The sequence below is a fragment of the Trachurus trachurus genome (assembly GCF_905171665.1).
Source record: "Trachurus trachurus genome assembly, chromosome: 5".
Taxonomy (NCBI): Eukaryota; Metazoa; Chordata; class Actinopteri; order Carangiformes; family Carangidae; genus Trachurus; species Trachurus trachurus.
The window spans coordinates 33,979,240-34,007,173 of record NC_139896.1 but is presented as its reverse complement, the minus strand read 5'-3'; the positions used below and the strand labels follow the sequence as shown (position 1 = coordinate 34,007,173).

Sequence of the window (27,934 nt, the reverse complement as noted above, 5' to 3'; positions counted from 1 at the left end):
TCCTCCCCCTTCTGCTACCATCTCTCTCGTGGCCTTTATTTCTTCCTCAGCCTCCCGTCTGTGTGTCTGTGGCTCTCTGGACTCTGAGCTAACAGGTGATAAGAAGAAACATTCTGGATGGGGATTCTGATGGTGTTGACCACTGACTCTGTCTGTGAGGATGTTTCATTGGAAGGCAATGTGAGAGGTTTTATCTATCAAGTCCAGGCATGTGTTTGTGACTGATATTGGAAGGGGTAGGACCGCTTTAAATGTTCAATTAACATTAAAATGTGCCTATGACATAATGCCAAGCACAAAGAGGCTGAGCACAAAAGCGGCCAAATTGCCCTGGGAATTACAGCTTGGAAGAAAAAAAAAAAAAAACGACTGAAAAATGATTTTGTCTTAATGTTTGTGTTGGATGAGACTTCTTACTATTCAGTTTAGGCTGTATTGATTATCACAGTAATACACAGTACAGCCCCTCAGACTGGGGGCTATATGAGAGAGGAACAAATATGAAGACATTTTAAAAATCAGCTTAGTTTAAATGCACTGTGTTCTTCTTCTCTCTTGTGTGCAATAGTGGATACCAGTAAGATGCAGAACGCAATCTCCTCTGCTTTCACTGCAATCACAAAATCACTTCATCTGTATAAGACTGAAAAAGCCAGGGAATACCAGGGTCTTTCTCTAGCTAACTTCTAATTGTGTATCATAATAACTTCCCAGTTTCCTCCGAGTTATTACATCCTTCATGTTCTTTACTAAGACAACAGGAATCAGCATATGAAAAAAATATGTAAGCTCTCCCTTCACTTTCAGTGACATGTCCTGTCAGCTCTATGAAAAGGGATAAAATTAGGACTGTATCTCCCCCACTGATATCAGAAAAGTGACAGCGAGTGCATTGACAGCTAATTCTCAGACTATGATGTTTTTGATGGACTGGCAGGACAAATAAAGTCGGTTCAGTGTGATTTCAAGCTGACAAGTTGTTTTCCTTGTGAAAACTGTAGCAAAAACATTAATATTCAAAACAAATTATTGAAAAGCTGGTATCATCCCAGAAGTGATTGACAAGTCTAATAGAATCAATAACCACAAACATATCTAAGCTAAACATCTGATTCTATATTGATGATGCTTGTGACCTTTGATTAAAAATATTAATGTCAGACTCACATTTTTTTTTGTTTCATCCACAGCTAAAAGAAGCATCAAATCCATGCCATCAGCCTAAAAAATACTGCACATTACTGATGTTAGTCATTAAACCATTTTATCCCCTGATACATCCTGTAACTTCAGAGATGAAAAAGTTGTTTACAACAAAATCCTACATCCGTTTCTTCAACCATATATTTCTGTCCTATTTTCTGCCTTTCTCAAGGCTAAAAGCCATCTAAAATGAGCCAGAAGCTTTAGCAGCTAATGATCACAGCAGCAGTTTGAGCTTGTCTGTCACCCCTTATCACCCCTGGTGGGAGTCGGCAAATGTTCGACAGCCAATTCAACTTGTGGAGTCTCCATCACTGGCAGGCACTGGGAGTAGCATGCCAATCAATGGAGTCATTTTAACTGGCTTGTTTTAAAAAACTGAAAGTGTAATTTGTTCAAACAAATGCAAGTAGTTTCCTTGTCAGAAGTTTCAGCTGTCACTTGTGTAAGTTTTGTCGTTGTGTCCTTGTTTTTCTTTTTTTTCCTTGCATAATGCGAAATGGCTATAATTATAAAAATCATGAGAATGAATTTTAATTACTTTTTCATTGTTTTGCCATTACAGTGTTATTATCTGGAAAGCATGCTCTTCAAGGCTTTGCTTTGACATGTTATGATGCACAAGTGTTCAAGTGCGTAAAGTGAAAACTAAACTATTGTCTTGGATCAGACTGTCCACAGCAGAATTAATTATATGTTATTGCAGACGTTTCAGCGAGGTGAGAAGAGCACTACATGATGAACAACACCTCATTCTTCCCTGCAGTAGGATGACATAATGAGACAAGCTCAACAACGTACCTGCTTCTACAGCCTTCACGGTGATATTGTGCCAGCCTGCGGTCTCTCGGTCCAAAATCTTTCCCAGTGTGATGGCTCCCGAATCGGGATCGATATGGAAGATCATCTCCTGGTCTGTGGTCCGATCGATGGAGAACCTGGAACAACAGACGTCATGCATTGTAGATGTCAAGAAAGAGAGAAAACTGGGGTCTACAGTAAACAGGAATTTCAATTATCAAGTCATTTGGGTTATTTGTATTTTTTACATAAGCTTAACAAGGACATGGAGAGTTGACTTCAGGCTGAAACAAAGAATAACAGCTTCCACAGAAGGGACCAGGGTTTAAGTAATTATATTTTCAAGGCATTTACTGTAGCCTTGTCACAGGTCCTGTGACTCTAATAGTGCTGTGTCCCCTGACTGAAAGCCGCTATACTCTGACTTTTTCTTTGCCTTTTCGGTGTAAGAAAACAAACATTAAATTTTCATTGTGCACTCTAGAAAAAAACCCACAAATGCATCTTTCCGTTCTTTGGGGTACTTGGTGCTCTCAAAAGATTGGTGAGTCAACAAAAATCTGCTGAAAGGTTTCTTTGTTCTTAGCTCCTCTCCCTCATCACACGCTCACAGCTGGCTGGCTTACTCATGCCCACATAGACCATAAAGAAGCACCATGGGCATTATCGGCTCGCTCAGCCTCTCTGACAAACATGCCAGCCAGCATCCTCCCAGGTCTCATGAGAATGATGGTCACATGTTGTAGATATAATGCACAATGTCAAGAGAAACCATACCAACCAAATTGATGTGGTACAAAGAAAGACATGTGGATACAATTGGATTCTGATCATGCATTCTTAATATACTGTAATAGTGTGGCTGCTGCATCTGTTTTTTTTTTTCATTCATGTCAGTGAATGTCAATAAATGAAACAGAATTCTGATTATTAACCATTTCCTCTGCTGTTTACGAGGCATTGTGGGACTACATTCACATAAAATGCCCTGAAAATAACCTGTGTATGAAATGAGATTTTTTTTCTGTACACATGAGAACTAACTCATACAAACACATTACCCACATGGATGTGCACGTGCATCCCATTTAGAGGAGTAACTGGATGTGGCTGGATTAGATGTACACCTCCCTCTATCTGTGTCCATTATTATGTGCTGCACAATTTATTGTATAATAGTGTTTTTCCCCCCCCACATAATCAGACTTCTTAAAAGGTATGGTCTACCATTTGGAAGATTGGTAATTATTATTTACATAATTTGTACAGCGATTATGGTCCTGTAGTCCGATCTGCACAATAGGAACAGCAAAAAGAACCAAATAAATCCATTCAGTCTATCAGCCGTAGGCCTGCATAGAAATTGACCAATGCTATCCATCCGTCACGGAAGGCTCGCATTGGCTCGTACCCTCCATCCAATCCCCTCGTCTCCCCTGCTCCTCGCCATCCCGACTCGATGCGCCTCGTCCCGCCTCGTCTCCACCCCCTTCCGCTTAGAAACTACAAGTAGTTTGGAACCGCCACATTTGCATCAATAAATACATGTTTTACAATGAACCGATACAATTTTGTTTTACTTTATGAAGTTATATAACATGGTTAAGGTACACGACAGAGAGCAGCATAGTATGCGGTTTCCAATACAGCCTGCATGTCGCCCACTTGCGTCCAATCAATGCGCGCCTCATTACATATTAATACAATGAACATCCGGACCAGTCAAAACCTCGCGCTTACTCTCATCAGAGAAAGTTTTCGTATGAAAAAGTGTCAGAACAAGCTCTATGTTTGATTTTTTAATGAGTTTTAATAATTGATTCAAAGCAATTTAAGGGGGATTGGATATGTAAAAAACCAGGTGATGACTCTTTTAATTGTCAAGCATGTTAAATAAGAAATAAAAATGAATATAGACCTTCTGTCTCCAGTATGTGTTGGCTCTTGTGGGATGGGAGTGGGAGGAGTGGGAGGAGTGGCATCATTACCATGTTTTTTAGTCTCTTACCAATCCTTTTCCTCATGAACATAAATTCTCCCACTGTTTAGAATCATGAACTCTTTCTTCCAAACATTGTCATTCTGTGGCAAAAACACAAACTTGGCTGGCTGCAGTTTTTCACCATGTGGCAATAATCTCTTGCTTTGTATTTGAGAGCATCTTCTTCTGAGGTGCACCTACATGTATGCTGTTTGACTCACCTGGTTGAATCTTTATCCAATGTCAGGCTTTGTTTGTTTTAGCTGTTCTATGTCACATGCTTCCATTTGCAGCTCGATGTGGAAGAATGACTCTCTCCAAAAGGGGTGGTCTTAGATCCCCACGCTGATCACTCTGGTGCATGATTATGTCGGGTTTAAGGAGGGTGTGTTGAGTAATGTCAGAGGCCGTGAGCTCTCTATCTAGTGGGTGGCTACTGGCCAACCTCTGACCCCCCCTTTCACTCACTTGCCCATTCACTTACTCAAACACATGTACGCACAGTCGCACACATACTCATATATGCTTGAACACGTCTCTCTCTCCCTCTCTCTCTCTCTGTCACACACACACACACACATGCATGCTTGCAGGTGCAGGCTGCCAAGACACTGGTGAACGACAGCGCTGCCATTGTGTTGTACTTTATTACACCTGGAACTCTGAGCCTCATGCATGTTTAATCGAGGTAATTTGCACAGGCCCCTGCGTGTGTCGGAGTATACTCCGTCAGTGAGACTGTCTTAGCCCTTATCTATATTCCCCTCTTACACTACAATTGCTCTTCTGAGGACACATAAAGCACAGACCTTGGTGTAGAAGATTGCCCAACGATACTGTTTTTATCACACATTGTGATCTGAGAGAAGAGAAAAGAGAGACGTCTTATGGCTCCATCTATCGTACTAGTCTTACTGTTCAGTGTTTGCTTGTGCCTTCATTCCATCTTCAAGAGGAATTGCTAAAAGAAAAGATTTTGCTCTCAAACCTATCAGCTACCCATGTATTCACTTGTAGTTAGCGAGATGTAGTTTGGAATGTTGCATTTTTCATAGGGCAAATTTTGTTCTGACAAAAAAAAAATCGACTACAGTTTACAGCGTTACAGAGTAACACACAGTAGATGCAGCAAATGTGTGATAGCAGGCCTGTGTTCTGGCTGCCAGTGTTGCGGTGCTACAGTGTCCTGTCCAAGCCACATAAAAACAGAGGTACTCATTGTCATGCAAAACTTTGCTTCGTGATGTTGTTATTCACATTAGGGAAGTAATATCTTCCCACGGCAATGTGTTATTGCCAGTGTTTTGGCAGGTATATTTTTATCGGGCTGTTGCGAAAAAGCAGCTGTGTACCTACAGTATCTAAGAAGTGTTTTAATCCCATCTCTGTATTTCCATCTATTTTTCATCGATGCCACAGTTTTAACACAGCCCAGAGGTTTTAATATCATTTCCGAGTGGCATCGCACAAACATAAGTACAAACTCAGCACTGTTGGGTCAGAAACAATCCCTTGTTTAAAGCCCTAGTCTGCTCGATCTATTACATTTCAAGTATAGTTTGCATTCCAGTGTGGATCATTGTCGTGTTAACACAGGGTGCAGTGTTATCAGTTAGCACGGGTGTGAACTATGGATGGGAATGACACGGGATTTGGAAAATCGATTGTCGAGGCCCATGTGTCGACTTTTTGTCGAATTGTCGGCCCTTTTTTTTTTTAACAGCAGCAGCAGATATGCGGGTGGGGGGTTACACGTGATTTTATTGTGGTTTATTAACACTGCTGTCGACACGAGCGGACGAGGCAGCACGCATTCGGTTTCTTTCTTTCTTTTTTTTTTTTCCATGCATGTCCGCGGTCCTCTACGAAGAATGCAACCATTGCATCCACCTGTTTTGCCAAAGGTTTTGCCCTTTTTGCGGTGCCGGACTCGTCATCAACAGCGCACCATCACCTAGACTGCAGGGAGCCCGGACAGCAGATCTCTTGACTCTGTCGCCTGTCAGCATGCGCGCACGCTCCCGTCACATGTGAAGTAGAATGAGGGTCAAGTAGCTATCCCATTTAGAAAAAGTGGATTTGTTTTATTTAAAATATTTTATTTCATTAGGGGAAAAGTGGCACTTTCTGCTGTTTATTTGAATAGGAAATATTGAAAGACAAAATGCAATTTACACATGGATATCCCACAAGCCCCCTCGACAAGTTGACACTCTATTTTATTTGTAGAGGGGAGCATGTGTCGATTTTTTGTCGATTTGTCTAAAAAAGTCCCATCCCTAGTGTGAACCAACTAAGGATAATGAAAAGTATTATTCTGAAATCATATGTAATGATTTTTTTTTCTTATTTGGTGATTCCTTACCTGATGCTTTTATTCTTCACGTCTGGATCTCTAGCGGTAACGACGCCAACCAACGCTCCTACTTTGGCGTCCTCCAGCACTTCCATGATGGCTCCCTCTGCTGGTTGAAATATGGGCGCCTCATCTATGTCCAACACGCTGACACGGACAATGGCCTGGTCTCGAAAGGAGCCTAAGTCCACGAAGCGAGGGTCCACGTGTTTATTTACAGCCTCCACCACGACGTTGTGTATACGCTTGCTCTCAAAGTCCAGAGGCTGGAAGAGGAAAAAAACAATCCATGAGCAATCTCAGGCCGTCCAGCATTTGAAGTGGCAACATGCCCAGCACTGATACTGATGGCCAGAGGCTATATTACATTACAATAATAATGAATGAATCTACACTCATGCAATATAGATTCCAGCCCTCGGAGCCAGAAGTCAGCCACTGCATCAATGTACACATATCCCTTCACAAACAAACTGATGCTTTCTCTCAAGTTATTGTGAAGCGGGCACTGGGTTAGGCAAACATCACTCCTGCTGGCTCATATGGCTGCCACTGCCACATTGTCAGCACTCCATTGAACCAAAACATTGCAATGTCACATGGGTCATTTTCCCATTAGTGCTCCATTCACAGAAGTGGCGTGTCACTCAGGAGAAACACTTCTGAGATCTGTGTGTCTCAATGAAGAGATGCAACTGCTACAATGTTTTTTTCTCCCACTCTTTTTTGTCACAGATTGCAAGGTGGGGAAAGAAACTGAAAACAGTTCAACTGTTGAAGAGACACAGTAGTGACAGCTACCTGTCAAACTCCAGCGGGCAACCAATGATCATCAATCATCAAAGACCAATCTTCTCTCTTTCTCCCCCAATTCTATGGATGTTGAGTTTTCTGTCTGAAAAGAGATGCTCAGCTGACTAAGAGGAAAGCTCTACAGTCGCTCAGCAGAGGCCAACTTGTTTATTACTTACAAAATCCCAATCAGCATGTGTGTAACAAGGCTTGAGGTGTTATGGTTTAAAACGACAATGTGGCTACTGTGCTCGGTGAAGGTATTGACTCTGATATTAGAACAATCATTTCCCAGCACAGTGCATACAAAATTGTGTTTGTAAATTTAAAGCACAGGTAGAAATGACTTAGTTCAATCATGCAGCTTGTTGCCGTCTTGTTGCTATGCTCTGAGGGAAAGGATGAGTGAATCACCACCAACAACAATACGACCAGTGTAGGAGACCTTTAGATTAAACGCACCTTCTTGATGGAAACAATAGCTTCCTGTGTCTGCATATCAGTTGTGACCTTGAAGAGCTCCCCTCCCTCTTTGATCAGGTAGCTCATGTCGGTGTTCTCTCCCATGTCCGCATCCATGGCGATGACACGTCCCACCGGCGTCCCCGTACTCGCCCCCTCTGACACCGAAAACTGATACATCTCTGGTATAAGGAGAAGGTTGCCGGAGGTGGGAAACATATGTGGACAGATAAAACGAGGAGAGTCAGGTTTAGCAATGCAACAGTGGGGTGAAATGACAAACAACAGTGTAGGTGGTGGTGGTGCAGAAAGCACCTCAGCAGAAGAAGGATGGGAGACAAAAGGTTACTGGGAGAGGAAGAGAGAAAAACACCGGTGGTGGAAGGAAGAGGAAAGATAGATGAATGGCCGTAGGTGGAGAAAAAGGGGGATAATGGTAGAAGAGATGGATTGGGAGCAGAAACAGAAAAAGTGGGATGGGGAAGGGAATGAGATCGTAAGAAAAGGAGAGGAGATGTGTGATGATGAGAAAACAAAGCTGAGTTGGGATGACATTGAAAGAACAGCAACAGGTAGACTTCAGGCAGCGTCTGTCACTGTAATCATTACATTCACATAAAAGCTGTATAAAAATACTCACGTCACATTTTTATCTGAAGACAATGTTTTGTCATTTTCAAGATTCAAGATACTTTACTGTCACTGCACTGGTGAAACAACACAATGACATTTAGTTTAGGCAACAATCTATCCATTTAGCAGCATTTGTAGACATAAATAGATTAGGGTTTGTCTTTTTTGCTAGGTGTATTATTACAATACTAATACTACAATATGAATGTACTTACTGTGGCACTAGTCTTATCTTTTAAAGCAACACTATGTAGGATTCGGGGTAGCCTACTCCGGTTGAGAAGAGCAACTCTCTGCTACCTGTGTCTACATGAATTTGTTTGGCACCGTCATTACCGGTAGCAGTGCAGTTGCCGGCAGTCGTTGCTACCGACAACGCCAATGGCACCGGCATCGTTGCCAGCAGCCGTCGTCATTGCCGGTAGGTCCATGCCGAGCTGAGCTCCAGAGCTTGAGGGAGGCTGGCCGGCCGTCCAGCCCAGCTTGCAGTGGCGGCACCATTCATCATATTAACCATTTTCTACCACTTCAATGAGTTTAGAAAAATTATTTTGAGGTAATAAAATACTACATAGTGTTGCTTTAATGTGTTGCTGGAATCACGTTGAATTCATAATATAGCTACACTTGATGAAATATAACCTGATTAATCAGATTAAAATATAAAATTTATAGTAGTTATAATATGCAACTTTTGCACATTAAAATAACTAGACCTACGTCATTTCTGAGCTGTGTTTTTTCCGATGATGACATCAACTTCAACTATGAATTTCAACAAGATGAAGGAATTTAGTCATTGAATGTCTGGATCTTAAATTATCAGAGAAAGAAGCCGAGCAAATGTTATGCAGCTTAGCTCAGAGTCGCGGGAGACTTCCTGTCCTGTGTCCACTGAACTGTGCAGGCAAAAACTCTGATTTATTCGATTAACAGTTTTAATCCCCCCTTCCGTTGTTATGGAGAGGAGGACACGTCTGCAGATAATTTGGCCGCTGGTTAAAACCAGCTAAACATTTGGTTAATAAATTATTAGAGAAATAAAGGAGTGCAGCTTGAGTTATGTTGAGATGTCTTGTGTCTGACAAAAAATAATTTAAAGTCATTTTCTATGCTCGGTCAAGTCAAAGGGTGAGCCACCAGAAGTATAGATTTTTGAAGTGAAACTCCTCTGATCCATCTATTATGGAGCGTAGGACACATCTGCAGGTAATTCAGCTTCTGGTATAATCCACCTGAACATCTGGTTCATAAGTTATCAGAGAAAAAAAAATCAAACAATAAGTCTTAGCTCCCAGCCATTTCCTAACGTCTCTGTCGATTGTGCCGCAGCAGTAAAACACTTTAAATGTAAAAACTGCTTGAATTCTGTGCTTTCTTCACAGACACTGAAGGATTCCAAAAAAACAGAAAACCATTAATGGTGGTGAGGAAAAACTCCCACAATTCCACACTATTAAATTACAACACACTTTTTTTTTTTTACTGTTTTGATTGAGAGACTCTCTGATGTCATTGTCCTGTAATGTCTTAATGTGTTGAAGTCGCTGTGTGGCAGGTAGATTTACTGTGACAGCAGGTGATTCAACAAGTTTAGCCAAAGGCTGTGGTTGTGTTGTTTGTGTCGGTGTGTGCTGTGTGTTTGTATGACAAGTCTCTTTTTTCCTTCTATATTTTTGTCTACCCCAGCTTTATTATATAAAACAGCAAAGTGTTTTGCATAAACAAGAATGGGATAACATTTACTTGTGACGACAGATATTGCAAATGCTAAATTTGAAGTTACATTTAAATGACAGAAAAAGAAAAAAAGCATGAGGCCTGCCAGAGTTCATTATGCACACCATAAAACAGATAAAAGTAAGAAGATAAACTTTATTGTTCCCCAGGGGGACATTATAGGGAAAAAAATCAAAGTCCTTACACATACAGTGTGTCGTCTTCCTTTGCATCTTATTTATGAGGCTGCCTTCCAAACTCTATCTATTCCCCATGGCCCACAGTGGAGATACTATAATCCTGCTGGGTTTATCCCTCTGACTGGGTAAATATGACTTACTGAGATGAAAAAAGGATTTATACAGAAATAAGAAAAAGGTGTGTGGAGACATATCAAATACAATCAACCAGACTGTCAGATGCTGTTCTCCCAGCTGTAACAAAAGTAATAGTGTTGTGGTTTAACTGTGAAAAAGTGGACAAAATAAATAGTTGAAATGAAAGCTGTTTTATTTGAAAATAATGATAATTATTTCGCAGAATCAGCAACCAGACTCTTAATCTATTTGCCATAATGCAATTGATTTAGGTATGTTTGTGCGATGAGGGGAGACGGACTGCATTTTCAGTTGCATGTTTTAACTCTACAGTACCTGTTGAGCACTGAAAAGCCCCAAAAAACCACCATACCATCATAAATCAATAATATTACAATAATGAAACTATCATCTATATTGATTTCATCTTTTCTTGAGCCTTTCTTGAAAGTAATGATCAAATGTGCAGTGGAACGCATCAATTCTTTACATCTGATGGACTACTTCGTTATGGGCTGTAGTTTTGATTGGCCCATAAATTTAGGCTCTGTGATTTTTTTCGGACTACATGCAGCCCATTAAGTATGACCACTAATGCTTGCTGGTGTCAGCAAGCCTGCGGGTTGAAAACTACATCGTATTCATATTTTTTACTGTCCTTCAATTCTCACTTTTACACTTTTCTCTCTGCTCTTTCCTCCCTCTCCTTTTGTGTCGCCATGTCTTTCTCCGTCAAAAGAAAGAAGAATGTGTGGGAAACACTCACTCTGCAGGAAGCGTGGTGGGTTGTCATTAACATCTGTGATCACTATGGTCACCGTGGTGGAGCCGGAGAGACCGCCCATTTGTCCTGCCATGTCTGTTGCCTTGACGACCAGCTCATAACGATCCTGTGTTTCACGGTCCAAATCCGCCACTGCTGTCATGATGATCCCTAATGATTGAGGGACGAGGGAGAGATTGGAGGAGAGCCCCAGAGAGAGGGAAACAGAGCAAGAGAGTTGGGGAAGAAGTGAGGCCAATGGAAAGGTTACGTTGCTGGTTCACACTTACGCAATAACTAACTATATTTTGCCTCTCAGTTTGAATATTGACTTTTGCTAAGCACAGTATTATGGAGGCATAAGTGCAGCACATTCCATTTCACCTCCTCAGACAGGCTGGATGGAGGAGATTGTGTCATATTTGCGCCTCTGCCTATATACTATTTTATGGCTCAGCTGTATTAAAATGAATAATATATATGGGCAGAATGAAGGCATGCCTCAGCCACCCTGAACAGCATTACTTCCTTCCATGGTGGGTAAAACTGCACTCAAACCTAAGAAGTAGATTTCCAAAGAGTAAGCGGGGGACACAGAGAAAGTGATATAATGTAGAGAGAGAGAGTTAGGAAGCGCACAGAGGGAGGCCAAACAAACGCAGTGACTTCATTTGGTCCACGGTGCACACGCTGTTGAATGTTAACCGAATGGTTGGTCAGATAAAACATGGCTGTACTGTAGACTGAGTGAAGGTGAAACAAGACTAACTCTTCCTGTATAACAATGTTAATGCAAGCACCAACTTTTTAACTCAAGACGAGATGACCTGCTTTGGTTACCATGGCAAAAATTTGTGCAACAAAGGCAAGGCAAGGCATCTTTATTTATATAGCGCATTTCATACCAAGGCAACTCAATGTGCTTTACATAAAGACAAAACATTAAAAAAAGAAGCATAAAACAGAATAAAAACAAACAAAACACTAAAAACAGAGTTAAAAGCAAGAGCAAATAAAAGTAAAATAAAATAAAATAGTGAAGTTTTAAGTTCTTAAAAGAGCTCAGCTATAAGCACGTGAAAAGAGAAATGTTTTTAACAAAGCTAGTTAAACTTTACATTAGATTTGATTCTGGACCATGATGATTTGTCATTGTTGGGGAACAAATGTATGCTTTTTTTAATTGGTAAAAACTACATTCGGCCAGCACTGGGGTCTCTCTTTTCACTCTATACGGTATGTCTCTCTCACGCTCACACAAACTAGCTCATGGCACTTCTTAGTTTAAAAGAGACATACTACTCATTGGCTCAGTGGCAGCAGCATCAGTAGCTGGCTGGTTTAGTGTGCAGTAGTAATATAATTCCACTTTACCCCTTGAGATTTTCAACATCAGAATCTATTGATGCATTTCCTGGGCTTGGTGCTGTCTCATTCCCAAAGGTTTGCACTGTGTTGGGTACACAACTCAGTGCTTCCAGTCACATTTAGCCCTGGGCCATGTTCTATGAGTAGCCAAAATACAGTACATGCAGCAATGGAGTTAAGGAGGGAGGCAGATGACATGGCCCTCTTTTATCCAACAAAAGCCAGGGGGGATGCATTCAAATTAGGGCTGTCAAGAGTAAAACTCCAGTCCACAACTAGTACACAACACTATAACATGGCAGAGCCTGAGAGTAGACGACTCTACATAGTCTGCATGTCATGAATGTGCTGTAGTCAGTCGACTGCACATGCTCCACATTCTAATGCATATCACATATTCTTAACATTAACCAATTTAACCGGGTAATGGGGCCGTGTACACCAACTGTGAAATAGTGTCTCAGTATGGTAATGCATTCCATTAGTATGAAATAAATGGTGATGTTCCAATCATTTTTTTTCACTCACATCAATTGCATTTCTGTTTTCATCTGGCTAGGCAGTGGAAATCTAAATCTACTGTGCTTTTACAAAACCAGCTGTTCTGTAATTTGGACCTTCATCGCCATTGTAAAAACTGCAAAGAGCTATTTTTTCCCGGCTTAGGTATTTGCTTGCCCTTTGCGCCTTGGAGAGGGTTCATTTCCTCTGCCACTGTGTGCACTGTCAGCAAGCAATGATCTGCACATATTGCTGCTCTCTGCTGAACCCTGACCCTGTGCACAAAGCTATAGCGCACATGCAGCACAGCCACCCAAGGCGTGAAATCCAGGAGATGTCTTTATCAACATTTTATACATATATATCTGCATTCTTACACAGAACACGTGTCTTATTTATCCATTTGTTTTGTTTCGATTCCCATGTTCCCTTGGCCGTTAAGATATGGAAGCATCCCTTGTTGCTGATTTTGTTTTTGAAACGAGGTACAAGAGGAGGTAAATGGCTCCGTGTTAGCACAGACCCAAAATCCAATCTGCAACAAGGAACAATGCACAGTCGAAACAACTGCAGAGTGGTGTTTCACCCATTTTGAGAGGAAAAGCTTCAACAATATAATTCAGGGGGTTTGATGTGGAGAACACACACCAGCACAAAATGCATCCAGAGGCTCTGAGGCGGAGTCTGCAGTACCTCATGCCACTGTAGGCGGAACTGCATATGGCACATAAGGAACATTGTACTAAATGCTATTTATCATTTTGTATTTGTTACAATTCTGTGCATGAAATCTCACTTCACAAAATGCAAATGTAGGTCCCATGTACATCAGTCTGAAATTTCTGTATTCCTGGATAAGGATGAATGAATACATTACCTTAAGTAAATCAAATAATCAGTAGTGGGAAAACAAGATACATATATGTTAGACGGTTTATTTAAAATGTGTAAAATATATTACTATTTTTATGTTACAGTATAATGATGCCATGATCCACTTTTAAATTAAAAAAAAAAAAAAAAATCTTATATCCAGGGTTCAGTCTTTATAAAAAATAATTCCTTTGCCTCAGGGACACCTCCGCTTCAGGTCAGTGCGACAGAGAAAACACAGAGACTGTTCAGTTTGTTGTCAGGGTGAGTGAGAGTGATATTAATGAGGCAGATTTCACAGCTGTTCTGTGTCCTCTTCATATTGACCTTCTTGACTCGCACCCATTAAGCTGGCCTGTCCGCCTAAAAAAATGGTGAAGGAGAGGGGGGGTTGTGGGTAGCGTGGGGGGTCGGGAGACATAGGCTGGAATAAACCACCCAGTCTCTCCTGGCTGGTCCCACCAAGGCAGAGCCATTTATCATCCAGGCACCCAGGCTGACCAAATCAGAGTGGAGGAGACCAAAAAAGGAATCATTAAAACTTTAGTGCATTTCCCTTGGGGGGCATTTGAAGGCAACACTGATGCTAAGCTACTTCTGAAAGACTGTGGGTCAAGACTTATCCCTCCTATAAGATCCAGACTCTGAGGGAAACTGGGACTTTTTGGATTATATAACTTGGATGAAATTCTTTAGGGGGTAAATCTAGATCCAGCTGAAGTACAACCCTAGGATTTATTGTAGATATAGTGGTGGGCAACTGCCGAAACAAATTTGTTAAATTGACCAGCAGACCAGCAGTTCAATGTAAATCAAAAACAATTAAACCAAAACATTTTGGAATAAATTAAAGTAATTCATCATACTCATATTCCTAAGAACACGTTATTCTCTCACAATGTATGTGAGAGAATAACATAATTATCATCTAAAGTAAAATCTCCAAAGATATGCTTGAAGGTTGTGCTAAACACAACCAAACAAACTGTGCCATATGGTATTTAGAGCACTTGCTACTGTAAGAGCAGCCAGTAGTTACTGGCTCTGTAAAGTTGCTTGTGTTTGGCAAATTGATTTCCTGATTTTGGCTGCAAATTTTGATTGATCTGGGAATTATGGTCTCTGAGCTTGAGATTGCTTTAGAAAAAAAAAACAAGCAACGCTAAGAAAAGAATCTTGCGTGAGTTAAAGGCAGCCAGTGCTGAGTGTGTGGTCTTTATCGCTCTTACCTGTGTGTTTATCAACAGTGAAGAATTTCTCTCCATCCAGCACGCTGTACACCACTCTAGCACTGCTGCCGTATGTAGGGTCGTCAGCATCTGATGCGGTAACCTTCATAACGGACGCTCCTGTTGAAAAGAGATAACAAAATGTCAAAAAGAGAGAGAGAGGGGGGAAAAAACACTTCTGAGCAGGGAGGCCACTGGGGAAACTTTGTACTGGAATCCAAAAATGTGAGTTTAAATCAGACTGAAAGAGGAAAAGTTGGTATAAACTACACAAGGAAGGGCAGATGTGTTGATGTACACGTTTTTTCTTTTTAAGGGTGAATGCAAAACCCTGAAACTTTCTATCTTTGACCAGTGAGACTTTCAGTCCTTGACAGTGAGGACACTTACACAATAGTAGGACAGGCTGGCTTGTCTCCAGTCTTTCAAAGCACCGTTTGAGGGCTTTGCCTTTTTGTTACGGTTCAAATGAAAATGTGGTTTTGGGTAAGGTTAGAGCAACGTGTGGGGTTTGGCACATGGCTGTGATGGTTGAGGCCGTGGTCTTGGGAATCCATCACATCAATAAGCGGGATGCACGACGAGCATAGTAACATTAATCTGTTTGTGATTTTGTGCACACACCAGTGTGCGTTCATGCGTGCTTGTCTGTGATTATACTTTGGAGAGGGAGGTTAATGCATTTGGGTATCACTGCACCAGGTAACTACATCATCTCTATGCACATAATTTTCCAAACAAATTTTATTTTTTTATGTTTCAAATGATTTTTTCACTATAATACCAACGCTCAGAGTTGTTTTGCCGCACATCGGCACAGAAGTTGCTCTGTGAGATGAAAGGGAACATGCAGTCAACATTCTATCCTTAAAGACGGTTAGAAGCTTAAGAAAACTACAGCAAACAATTAGCGGTAATTACTGGCATTTAGGCAGAGAAAAGAGTCATTTCCACATGGAACCTTAAAATTGGCGTTTATGAAGCAACAGTGTTTAAGTCATTATTTCTCACCCTGTGTAGCGTATTTGTCAACAGTGTGCATACACAAGCCTCTGGCAGCAAATACGCAGGCGCATCTCTCCATTTAGTCACACATTTTAGTTAAAGCTTTGCCTGAAGCCTATGAAACTTTAAGGTGTTTCATTTTTAGGATAAGAAACAACCGCATACTTGCCTTTGAGCATGTGAGCATATTTCTCTTCTTTCTATAAATAATTTCACTTACAGGCAAAAAGGAGATAAAAAGGAAGACGTTCCTGCGCGCCATAGGTCCTCAAGGACAAGGAGTCAGTCTTTGTCTCCATCACTCTGGCCGATGCTATGGGTAATTACTGACAGCTGGTGTTGTCCACCAAAGGTCACTGCTGTAGCCTTTCTTAGAGCCCTGTCATGCTACTGTCCAGCCACATAATGGCCGTATGCTAATGATGCTAATTAGTGGGAAGTGTCAGAGCACTGTTTGTTTCCTGTCATCCAGCAGAGCTCCTAAGGGGGAAAGAAGGAGGGAGAGGCCAGTGGATTATCATTAAAGTCACCCGGCCATTAAATCAGACAGCCTCAGATGACCACGGTGCCGCTGTCACCTATAGCTGTCTTTTGTTCTGCAGGTATGTGGCCAAAGTGCTGGGCTGTTCGCATAGTAACATGTCACTAGCATACTGTATGATGCAGCGCTCTACCTGGTGTATGGTCACACTGAAACAAATGAGGGTGTGCTTTTCTGCAGCTGTTCTGAACAACATGAGAATGTGACAAATTAGCACAAAGGTAAAGTATCATAGGAAACAATATGAGAAGGGATAAGTCAAGACACACAAAAAGTGGGTGGACAATTGGTTGGACCAGTGTCTGCAGCACCAATGAATCATAAATTCTGGTACTGTCAACAACCTTGTTTGGTTCTCAGATAAATCCTGATATATTGCAGCTCCCTGTGGATTCAAAGCACTGCATATTAACTAGGGCGGAATGAGCTTTTAATTCATATATAGTCATTAACTCATCCAAATATGCAAAAGTACACACCAGCCTGATCCTCAGAAGATCAAGATGTGCCACATCCCAGTTTTGGGGGGTGAGTGAGTTATCATTCTTATTGTATTAAAATCATAAAACTGTACAAAGCCTCAGCATTTCCATTACTGGCAACAGGCAGTGGTTTGTTAATTCTGCTTACCTGGTTGGCTCCACTGCTGTGGATCCAACACAGTCATTTTCGTCCATGGGATTATTCCCTTATCTTAATTTTCCTCAGGTAACAATCAGTTTGACGCTCAGCTGTTTCTGGGTACTGCCTGGCAGCAACGTCAGATGGCTTGGAAGAACTATATAAATGCAAATGCTTCTTTATTGTGTTTATATTAAAAGGAGGAGTGAGGCAGTGAGTTTGGCACTTAGGTTGGTATTAAAGCTCTGGCTGGCATCAGTGTTTTCAGTGTGAGAAGTCATTACTTACATTATCTGTTGGCGTGGTTGGCGTTGACTTAAGCAGATTCTACTTTTGATGGACTTGTGGGAATTCAATAAAAAATATTGACTTTCGCAGATTGGAATGTAATGCATATAGCAGTAATATGAGAAATGTGTCTAATGGGGAGAACTTTCAGATGTTCATTATCTAAAGAGTTGTTTTTCTCTCACCAACTAAAAAGCTGAAGCACAAATTGCTCTCAGAAGAGGCAGCATCTACTGTTGCACTAATAATTTTAATGACCACAATATACATAGTTGCCTCTCTTTATTCCCCCTCATGGACACATTTGTTTAGGCTGAATTTGTTTGGTTTGGTAATACAACAAACCTTCCAGCATCATATTCTCCACATACTGTATCAGTGCAATAATGAGACGAGTGAAAGTGAATGACAGAGTTAATTATACCTCATGTTATTGCCTCACTTTAACTAAGCAGGAGATTGACACTTAGAAAGAAATTATTTTGCTGACACCCAGTGGCTGATGCTTCAATCTTGCTCTGCATTTAGTGTAGAAAAGTGTGTATTTAGTATAGCACCCACTGTGGCGTTGTTACACTATAAATACTATAACAGAGCTGACACATTTCTGACCATGCCCACTCAGAACCAGGGCCAGGTTAAACTGCAGCTGCATCTGTAGACTGAATTAAACAAAAACAATGTCTTTCCACGTGGTGTTACTGCAGTTCATTAATGTGCGTGACCTTAATTTTGCCACTAGTCTGAGTTTTGACAGTTGTTTAACAAATACATATTTAGTCATCTGGCTTACTCATCCCTTCACACTGCTTAGGGTGCAACTAATGCAGCAGCCTGCAGCTATTCCCAGCATCAAAACAATATTAAAAAGAGAAAATTATATTCTGACTTTCAAATGTAATTTAACTGCCCTTCAGTGTAATAATTAGATGATGTGACAGCAAACTGTAATTTAGCCCCTTTCCTAGCATTCACAAGAGCATTCATTAGCGCAACTCTGTTTAGCAGTGTTCCTCGCAGCCACCTCCATCACTACGGACTAGACAGGGTTACACCGTCTCACTGCTGTGCAACTGTAATGAGGATACGGTATTGTGATTCCTTGTAAATCCTCTGGCAGAGCAAACTGCCTGGGACATTACTGCAATTGAATGGCAGCTGTTTATTACACATTACTTTGCATCTTTATTTAATAGTTATAATTCTATTATTATAATATGATAACTCCCCTATAAGGGTACTGAAAACCCTGCCGCGTACATGAGATTAAGGGCTAATTCAGTAAATAAATTGCCAGTTATAAAAACGTTATCATGCATAAAATATGAATATTATTATTAGTGTTGAATGGCCACATTAGTAAATGATTCTTTTCTAATTATTACGTTGTTTCTCACTGGAACATGTGGTTCTCACAGTTGTCATGGTGAGGAGAATGTGTAGGAAGCAACAGTTGTCCCAAAATAATAATACACTCAAGCAGTCTGTGGTGAAAATGGTATTTAAGTGATGCACAATATCCCTTGAAGGATAATGTAAATAATATTTCGATGAAAACCAGCCCTGGGGCCATCTCTGGTGAAATGGAGTAAAGAGTTAGGATGTTTTTGGGGGAGGAGGATTCAGTGGAGGGTGTGTGACGATGGCTATATAGTTAGATTTATGCATGAGTTTGGTTTAATGGTATCAACACAGGCTGTCGGAATGGCTTCCCACACCATTTCAGCACTCTGGGAGAGATGGTTCAATTACTGCGAGGGGAGCTGGAGGAGAGTGCCACGTGTGAGACACTAGACTGACAGCTATTTAAGAGGCAGCCTCGTAAAAGAGATTTGTGCCTATCTCAGCTGGTGCCGTACTGGTGCGGGCTTCAGTGGAGGGGTCTAACGGCTGCAGCACTGAGCCCCTCTCCCACTCCGACCCGCCTTAATCTGCAGGACTGAGTGCTCCCCGCCCGCATTATGGATCATTTAGTAAAGCCATAAAAGCTGAGGTGTTTTCACATGAAAAGTTATTTCTTCACTACTTCTACTGTGATTCATTTCTCTCTCATCCACATAAATGCCCCAGGAGAGAGAGGGAGAGGGAGAGAGAGGGTGAAAAAGAATGAAGTATAAAGGGAAGAAAAATCTGCCATGTCATAAAAGCCAATGGTCTGCTTACATTGATCCTTTTCGTGATCTCTACAAGGACTTAGCGATATTTTTCATCTCTCCTGGCTGAGATTGTAAATCTAATCTTTGTTAGCCTTTGAACTCCTGTTTTTTTTTAAATACAGTAGATCATATCATTATTGGTTTGTAGACAGTATTGTCAGCCAGTGTGGCAAGTTGTCAGTCACATCTCAACCCAGAAAAAAAAAAACATTTTCTGTGCAGTAACTTTTCAATACTGTTAAAAAAAAATCCTTCAGGTTTGTCCAGTTACATTTATTGATCATTATTGGATTTGATCAACCATCAACCACAGTGCATTTATTGCATCATGTCAAAATATATATTATATCGGGGCGGTGTTTAGCTCAGTTGCTAGAGCACCCGGCCCATGTGTTGAGGCTATAGTCCTCACTGCAGGTGACCCCGGTTTGAATCCTGCGTTGAGCGGCCCTGCTGCGTGTCATTCCCCCCCCCCTCTGCCTTCCATTTCCTGTCTCTCTCTCTCAAGTCTCCTGTCCATTAAAGGTGAAAAAGCCTCGAAAAATATACTTGAAGCCCCAGTAACTTATGCTTTTTATCAGCAAAAATCAAATATGTCTTTCATAAATACGTATTTCACTGAAGTCAAATCACACCCGCATACAAATGAAAGCTTTCTCCTACCTTAGAATGAGTTGTTACAAGTCGTTACAAATACATAAGACTAAAACTGTCACCACTGTGTAGTGTGAGGAAGGACGGAGGCACTGATGTTGCATTCAGGTGCAGTCAGGCAGACGGCCATCAGCAAACCAACCGGATGTCATTTTACTGGACGAGAGAAAGACGGTAAAACGTGGGTCAGGTAAACAATACCACATCACCATGACAACATATTGTCAGGCCTGTATTGTTTTGTCTCGTGCTGGCCGACCACTTGTTTACATAGACGCTTGTTTATCCTGTTACATGCAGCGTCTGTTGTCTGTCTGACGTCTGCCCCATTTCACGTGAATGCAACATCAAGAATACGTTCTGATATGCAACCGCACCGCTAGATGGGGGAAATTTCTACATATTATACCTTTAAAAAATAATATACTGTATATTATACAAGACACTAAGACAATGTCCACACTGCTCTGCCTGACTCTGACACTCACTAATCCAACACTACAGTTGTGACTAGACTGTGCTGCTGTGGACATACACATCTGTGTGGTCACACACTGAATCACACATTCTCTCTCCCTCTTCTCTTACCTCAACCCACCACAAATATCCTGATTCATACACATGACCACACTCACACACATGCACACACAGATCAGCCAAAATCAATTATGTCAAGCACTGTGGTCGAGCGCATAATGGAGGATGTTAGTGGTCATATACATAAAGGTGCTTGGCAGAGAATATTGATTGTAGGTTGAACCTGCCGTGTTGCATTGCTCTCTCCTGTGATCCGGCTGCTCCAAATGTCTCATCTATGGTTAGCATGACAGGCCCTGGCTGTCCTAATGGTGACTGCAGCAATTTGCAGCCTCCTGGGCAACCTCTCTGGACAAAAGTAACAAGACGGGTGATTATTACTTTAATCCCCTTGTGGAGTTCTCACATTACATACAAAAAGGAATGGGGGGGGGGGGGGGGGGGGGGGGGATTTATCTCTTGTGCTATGTGTGTGTGTGTGTGTGTGTGTGTGTGTGTGTGTGTGTGTGTGTGTGTGTGTGTGTGTGTGTGTGTGTGTGCACGAGTATGTGACTGAGTGAGTGTGTGTGAGAGAGAGAGAGAGAGAGAGAGAGAGAGAGAGAGAGAGAGAGAGAGAGAGAGAGAAAAGAGGTGTGTGATGTGTTGGTAGTTCTAATGCACAGCCCTACTTAGTATGTACATGTTTTAATTTGTTACTTATATCCTGGACCCTCGAGTTCTTTGTTTTGAGCTATGATTTCCACTGTGTGTGCAGTTCACTTGCCAGGACTATCCAACGAAAATTCTTTTTAATAAATATATATATATACATATTAGTGCTTAAAAAAAAATTAACGCAATTAACACCGTTTTGTTTACTTCCGGTGGTGGCTGACCCGTTACGTGTGCAGGCAAAGCATGTACCGGCTGTAGCGCTGTTATTCTTCACTTTATTCTGTTTTAATATTTTTTCATGCGAGTAAGTAACCGTTTAGATGACCAATATGCGGTTAGTTTATCCACATGATGATGAAGTTTGCTCCGACTTTTTTTGCTTTATTTTACAGTATGCTGTGTGTCAGTTACCATAGACACCCTTGACCCTTCAAATGCCATGTAGTTTGTGCATTTTGTTTGCAATGTTATACTTGCGTAAACACCAATTGTTAGGGCAGTGACCTTCAAGAAGATACTTTGTGGAAAGTACATTCCACAATGTTTCACCTGCGTTGCTCTCTGGGCTTTCAGTGTTGACACTCTCTATATCCTCTCCAGGTAATTTATGAGGTATTTCTTCACTTGATATATATATATATATATATATATATAGTATATACATATATATTTCGAGAAGCAACTCTGACCACACTGATGCACCACAGTACTGTATGTTTATTTGTGCCGCAGTCATGACATCCTGAAACTCAGTTGTACTTGATCTAAAATCCATACAGTTCCCATTCAACCAAACTCAACAACAGAAATGCAATGACTTTTTAAAATCTACAGGGATTATGGCATTTTACAGAGATAGCAAGCCTTAAAGGGATAGTTCAACATTTTGGCAAATTGGCCCATTGCCATAATCGCTATAGTCATAGCAGTAGGTTCGTTACCTTTATTTGTCGGTGTAAGCTATTTTTAGAACGGAGGAGCGGAGCGGCAGGCTGTTCAGAGCTACACTATGGAGGCTAATGGAATTTCTTGGTTTCCCTCATCAAACTCATCAAATACAAAATCCCAAAACTCCAAAACGCTTTCGTGGACAAGTTGTGACCTGCACAATCACCACGCTATGAGATAATAATGGAACGTTACGAAACGGAGCCGTTTTCGAGGTAAATACAGAGTCTGCTTGCTGAAAAACTGTCCCTGAACGCAACGCGCATCAGCGGTTTTGCATGAATTTACCTCTAAAACAACTCTGTCTCGTAACGTTCTATTATTATCTCATAGCGTGGTGATTGTGCAGGTCACAACTTGTCCACGAAAGCGTTTTGGAGTTTTGGGATTTTGTATTTGATGAGTTTGATGAGGGAAACCAAGAAATTCCATTAGCCTCCACAGTGTAGCTCTGAACAGCCTGCCGCTCCGCTCCTCCGTTCTAAAAATAGCTTACACCGACAAATAAAGGTAACGAACCTACTGCTGACTATAGCGATTATGGCAATGGGCCAATTTGCCAAAATGTTGAACTATCCCTTTAAGGTATAGAAAGCCTCAGACACTGACGTTGGTTTAGTAAATAAAAGTACAAGACATTGTCTTAAGTCGTATCTCTGTGGTTGGACTCTGTTGTTTGTCAGTTTCTACAACCCGGCTTTATAAATTAGATGGTGCCTATGATAGAGAATGGGATAAATGTCGGTTTCAGGCAACCATTTCCTGTTGTTCTTTGTGTTTGGTAATTCTACACTACATCAGCTTGTGTCATTAGAGGATAAGAGCTGAGGACAGCGGTCAGCTTAATGTCCATTATCAGACTGTTATTTGCCTGCCACTGTGGTTTGTCAGTTAGTGTTACCTGAGGTTTAGAGGCTACAGCACAGACGTCGTGTTGTGCCACATCTCTGCCACTCAGAGGTCCTGAGGTCCTCTCTAATGGAACCACATCAATCACAGGATTAGCTCCATGGAAACTTTTCACCCTGTTGTGATTCTGCCATCAAGAGCTGCCCCTCCTAGTCACATTTCCACCCGATTCGCTCGCTGTCACCCGACCTTTGATAGGGAAGGATGTCTGCCTCAGTGACTAAATGGTTTCAAACCCAACAAACAGAGTTATTTTGTCAGTCAACTCACATAAAGACTGCAATAGAAAACCCCCCCACAAAAAACAAAAGAGAGTGACGGATGTCTTAGTATGCATGTTGTAACACGGTGTAATACTGATTTCAAATTGGAAAAGGTATGTCTTTATTACTTCAATATTACCTGGGCGTGTGGAGCATATGCATTAGCTTGTGATGCCACTGTGCCACTGCCAACAATGTCTGAGCAGTATGTGCACTATACGTACAGTCTCTTAATGCTCAATCTATCCAATGTTAAATTGTTAGAGACGCCAACCTATATGAATGTATACTATTGTTGAAAACAGCAGATCAGTTTGACATTACTTCAGCCACTGGGTTTTTAAAACTTTTGAAGCCACAGCTCAAAGCTACATGAATATTTAAACACTGACTGGTTGAGGAAAAACCAAAGGGAACAGAGATGAAATCCAGTTCAAATATTAATCATGTGGCTTTCCTAAAAAAAAAAATAGGATAGACCAATAGACCAATGTGTGTATATATTATATATATATATACATTGGTCCTACATGTCATCCTATGTAAGCCACCTGGTATTACAGTGCATTTGAAAAGCTGTTATTGATGTAGAAAAGTAAATCTAGGGTCCAAATTCAACATTAGAAGAAGTGCCATGAGACACACTGCCTGAGGGAAAGAAATAGTTCCCCACTCTGTTTCTCTGTTTAAATCCACAGTCACAGTTATTTAACATAGTGTTTATCACGTCTCCATAAATAAATATTGTCACTGAACCTTCACATGTATTTATCCATTCATCTATAAGTCAACTACTGTCACAATACATAACATGAACATATTTTGTCATGTCAGTGAAGTGGGTTGTGAAAACTAGTGAGCATTGTTTTAAAGGGAAATCTAGCCTGTTTCAATCACTTCCTCAAGGAACCGTGAGTCTTGCTGCAAGCCAGAATTCAAGCCCACTATTACTTTGGGAAAAGCAGTACTACTGTATGTGGAAAAATAATCCCATATTTGATAAATAAAAAGAATAAAAAGCTCACTTAGAATACAAAATTAAGTCATTAGAAGTCATTAGAAAACACCAGTAGAGGTAATGCAACAGAGGAAACCAAGAAATAAATAACTAAGAAACAAAACAAAACAAACTTCAACTAAAAGATATGAGAAAACACGATTCCTAACAGACCCAATGGATCAGATCTGAAGATTTACAACAAAAATAAATCTGAGAAATACATGGCAATGCAATTTAATTTTTAAAAAAAGATGAAAACTCAGTTGTCAGCAGAGAAAAACACAGTTTCCTCAGGAAAAATTTTGATTTTCAAAGGTTTTACACCAACTCATATTGAGCAAAATACACTGATGAGGACACCAGCTCTATATAGCTGCTGCATCTTACTAGAGATGAAGCCAACTGCCTATAACAATTAGTCTACTATCACCAGCAAGTTGTGATGATTCCCTTTCAAGCATTTCTTTAAGACTGTGGCAAACTTCAAATGCACTGAACTTGAGCACTGTCAGTGAATCAAACTGCAGTACTGTAGTTCAGCTCAGTTTACAGCCACTAAAATGTCTAGTTTACAGTACGTCATAGATCACAATTTTAAATTTTGAATTAAGGTCAGAATATGATTAGTTCTTATTTGCTTCTTTTCATTTTTAAATGAGCTGCATTTGGCTTTTTTTTTTTTTAAATCTCCAGTAGAATCATGTTCTACCTATTTACCCCCAGTCCCCATCATAACTGTATAATACTATAAACTGTAGTCAAACATTACTTTTAAAAACCAAGAAAACAAAATGTGGGTATACTGCATGTTTTACTACTTCAGCAATGTGTCATTAAGTCAAAACAGATCAGTCTGTAGTTAAGGACTAGATATATATTTTATTATGCAGAAAGTGAAAACAAGTCTATAGGTCAGACGCAAATATATATCTGGACCACATCATCTGTTTTCATCTGTTTATCTTCTCTTCTTCTTCTCTCCTGTACTCTCTCTGTGCCCACATATACAATATTTTAACAGCTGAATTCCCAATGAACCTGTCCTTTTTTAGAGATTTGTCTTTTTCAGTTGTCAGACATCGGGACAAGTATGAAATAATGACTTTGGTTCATTAAGACCATAACCAGCTGTTACTCTTAAGCCATGTCCGTGCTGCACATGAGCTGCTGTATGGTGTGACAGCGGATGGAGAGCCCGACCTACAGTACTGTAGAACTGACGTCTCATTCTCTAATCACTTTGAGAAATCAAAAACCAACAGAGAAGCAAGCACTGACTGTATTGTAAATGAAACTTTATCACTCAGTCAGTCAGTACCATTCACATTTATAGGCCTGCAGTCGAGATATACTGTACATCCAATGAAAATTGTATTTGGAACCAAATTGTGCAGCAGTTCAAAAACATGGAATAGATAATACAAGCTCATCCTGGCTGCATTACATTTCATTTATTTACACCTCCTACTCTGGCTCTGTTCTTGAAGGAATAGTTTATAGAACAATTAATTTTGAATAAACATAAACATCCACATTCTCCCAAATTGTCAAACGATTTTTTTTAAGAACGGGATGTATAATCATTGTAGTAGTCCATATATTCTTAAATGCTTTAGGCTGCCCAAAAACTTCCAGCATTTAAGGTCATATAATTCTTTACATGTGGACACATTATGTAACTTTAAGTGGTCTCAGTGAATGTTAATGTAACTTTCAGGATGACACATGGATTTTTGCCAATTAGGGGCTTTGTATAATGGAAAGGGCGATCGACCTGTACTGTACCTCTAGCTTCACTTTGCAATGGACATGAGGCAACATTAGCTTTTAATATCACTGGTGATTTACATTAATGATGGGTCCGTCAGGGAAAAAGAACCTGTTAGTGAGAATCCATTAATCAAATAGATCTGCATGCAGGTTTAAGAGCAAAATGCGTCTTTATCTCCTTTATTCCTGAAAAATGTACTGAAACAAGTAATAAATGAAGAGAGTTGAATCAAGACAGATACGGCTGCATTATGTTTTTAGATCAGATAGACAATTGAGATTGCAACATAAGGAGAGGGAGGGGGACACAAACGACGGACGAAATAAGGATAATTCATTGAACAAAATGCTTAAAGCAGAAGTAAGCGATCCGGTCGTTTTGGCTAATGCTGCGTTCCAGGCAGGCTTTTGAAATCGTAAATTACAGCTTCAAGTCACAACTTACGACTTTGTAGCGTTCCAGGCAACCCACTCGTGTTTTTCCGACCTGTTTTACCGGTGAAAGTCACTATAACGGCCACTCGTAACTTCCGACCCGTGAACTCGTACCAGATCAAACTGATACAACTTCACAGGACGGAAAAACACGAGTCTACGAGTTTCCTTGAACGCACCATAACAGTCCTCGTCCCTACGTCGCCACATTCACGGCGTCCCTTGGCTGCACACACAGCCCTGCATGCCGTTCTCTCTCCTCATTGGATAAAAACTGTAGGATACGATAAATGTTTTCTCCTCGGCTCAGAGCAGAGCAGAGTGACTGACAGACCCGTGTTTCAGTCCAAACACTCTATGTAAGTGATTGCTGTCGGAAGATATAACTATTTAAGACTTATATTAACACAAATATATCACTTACTTCTGCTTTAAAGTAAACAGTTTAAACAGGTGGGATGTGGAAGTCAGTGGTATCAGTAGTGTGGATGTGGCTGCGTGTATAAGTGTAATGTGTGCGGGTGTTGTAAAGTGAACCGGGCCCAGGTGCTCCACATCAGGCTTCAATCATTCACTACACGTTCCATGGCAAACTCGGGAAAACACAGGTATTAGACACACCCACCATACATCACGTTCTCACTGGTAACACAGACACACCTACACACTGCAGGGACTGTCACACACACACCAATCAACCACAACTAGAAACTAGTACTTTGTTTCCATGCATAGTCATACATTACCCTGCATGTTGAGACTAAAGCAGTAACTAGTGACGTAGTGTAACCAGAGCAGCCACGTATCAAGAATCGACTGATAAGCCTGCCCAACCCAGTAGTGAGACATTCACAATTGTTGATAATAATGTCACTCTCTTTTTTTATAGCAACAAACAGCTCATTACGATCCAAATTTATCTGACAAATGAACACACATGACCTATATTACAGGCTTCACTTTTGGGAGTTATCATGGTGTTGTGGGTAGATTGTCAGACATTTAGTCCAACCCACTGTCAAATCCCTTAAAGCCCCAGTATGTAACTTATTTGGCTTTTTATTAACAAAAATCAAATCTGTCTTTCATAAATACGTATTTCACTGAAGTGGAATCACACCCGCATACAAATGAAAGCTTTCTGGTACCTTAGAA

The 27,934-nt window shown here is 40.7% G+C and overlaps 1 protein-coding gene across 1 annotated transcript in view; it reads right to left on the bottom strand.

Moving 5' to 3' along the window:
- cdh22 (cadherin 22) overlaps positions 1-27,934 on the bottom strand; it is an 83,066-nt gene that overhangs the window by 37,547 nt on the left and 17,585 nt on the right. The window contains exons 3-7 of the mRNA XM_083971727.1: positions 14,999-15,118; positions 11,031-11,198; positions 7,596-7,777; positions 6,351-6,607; positions 2,005-2,141 (exon numbers count right to left, since the gene is read on the bottom strand). Coding sequence (XP_083827853.1) covers positions 2,005-2,141; positions 6,351-6,607; positions 7,596-7,777; positions 11,031-11,198; positions 14,999-15,118 — 864 coding nt within the window. The remainder of the gene's footprint in view (positions 1-2,004; positions 2,142-6,350; positions 6,608-7,595; positions 7,778-11,030; positions 11,199-14,998; positions 15,119-27,934) is intronic.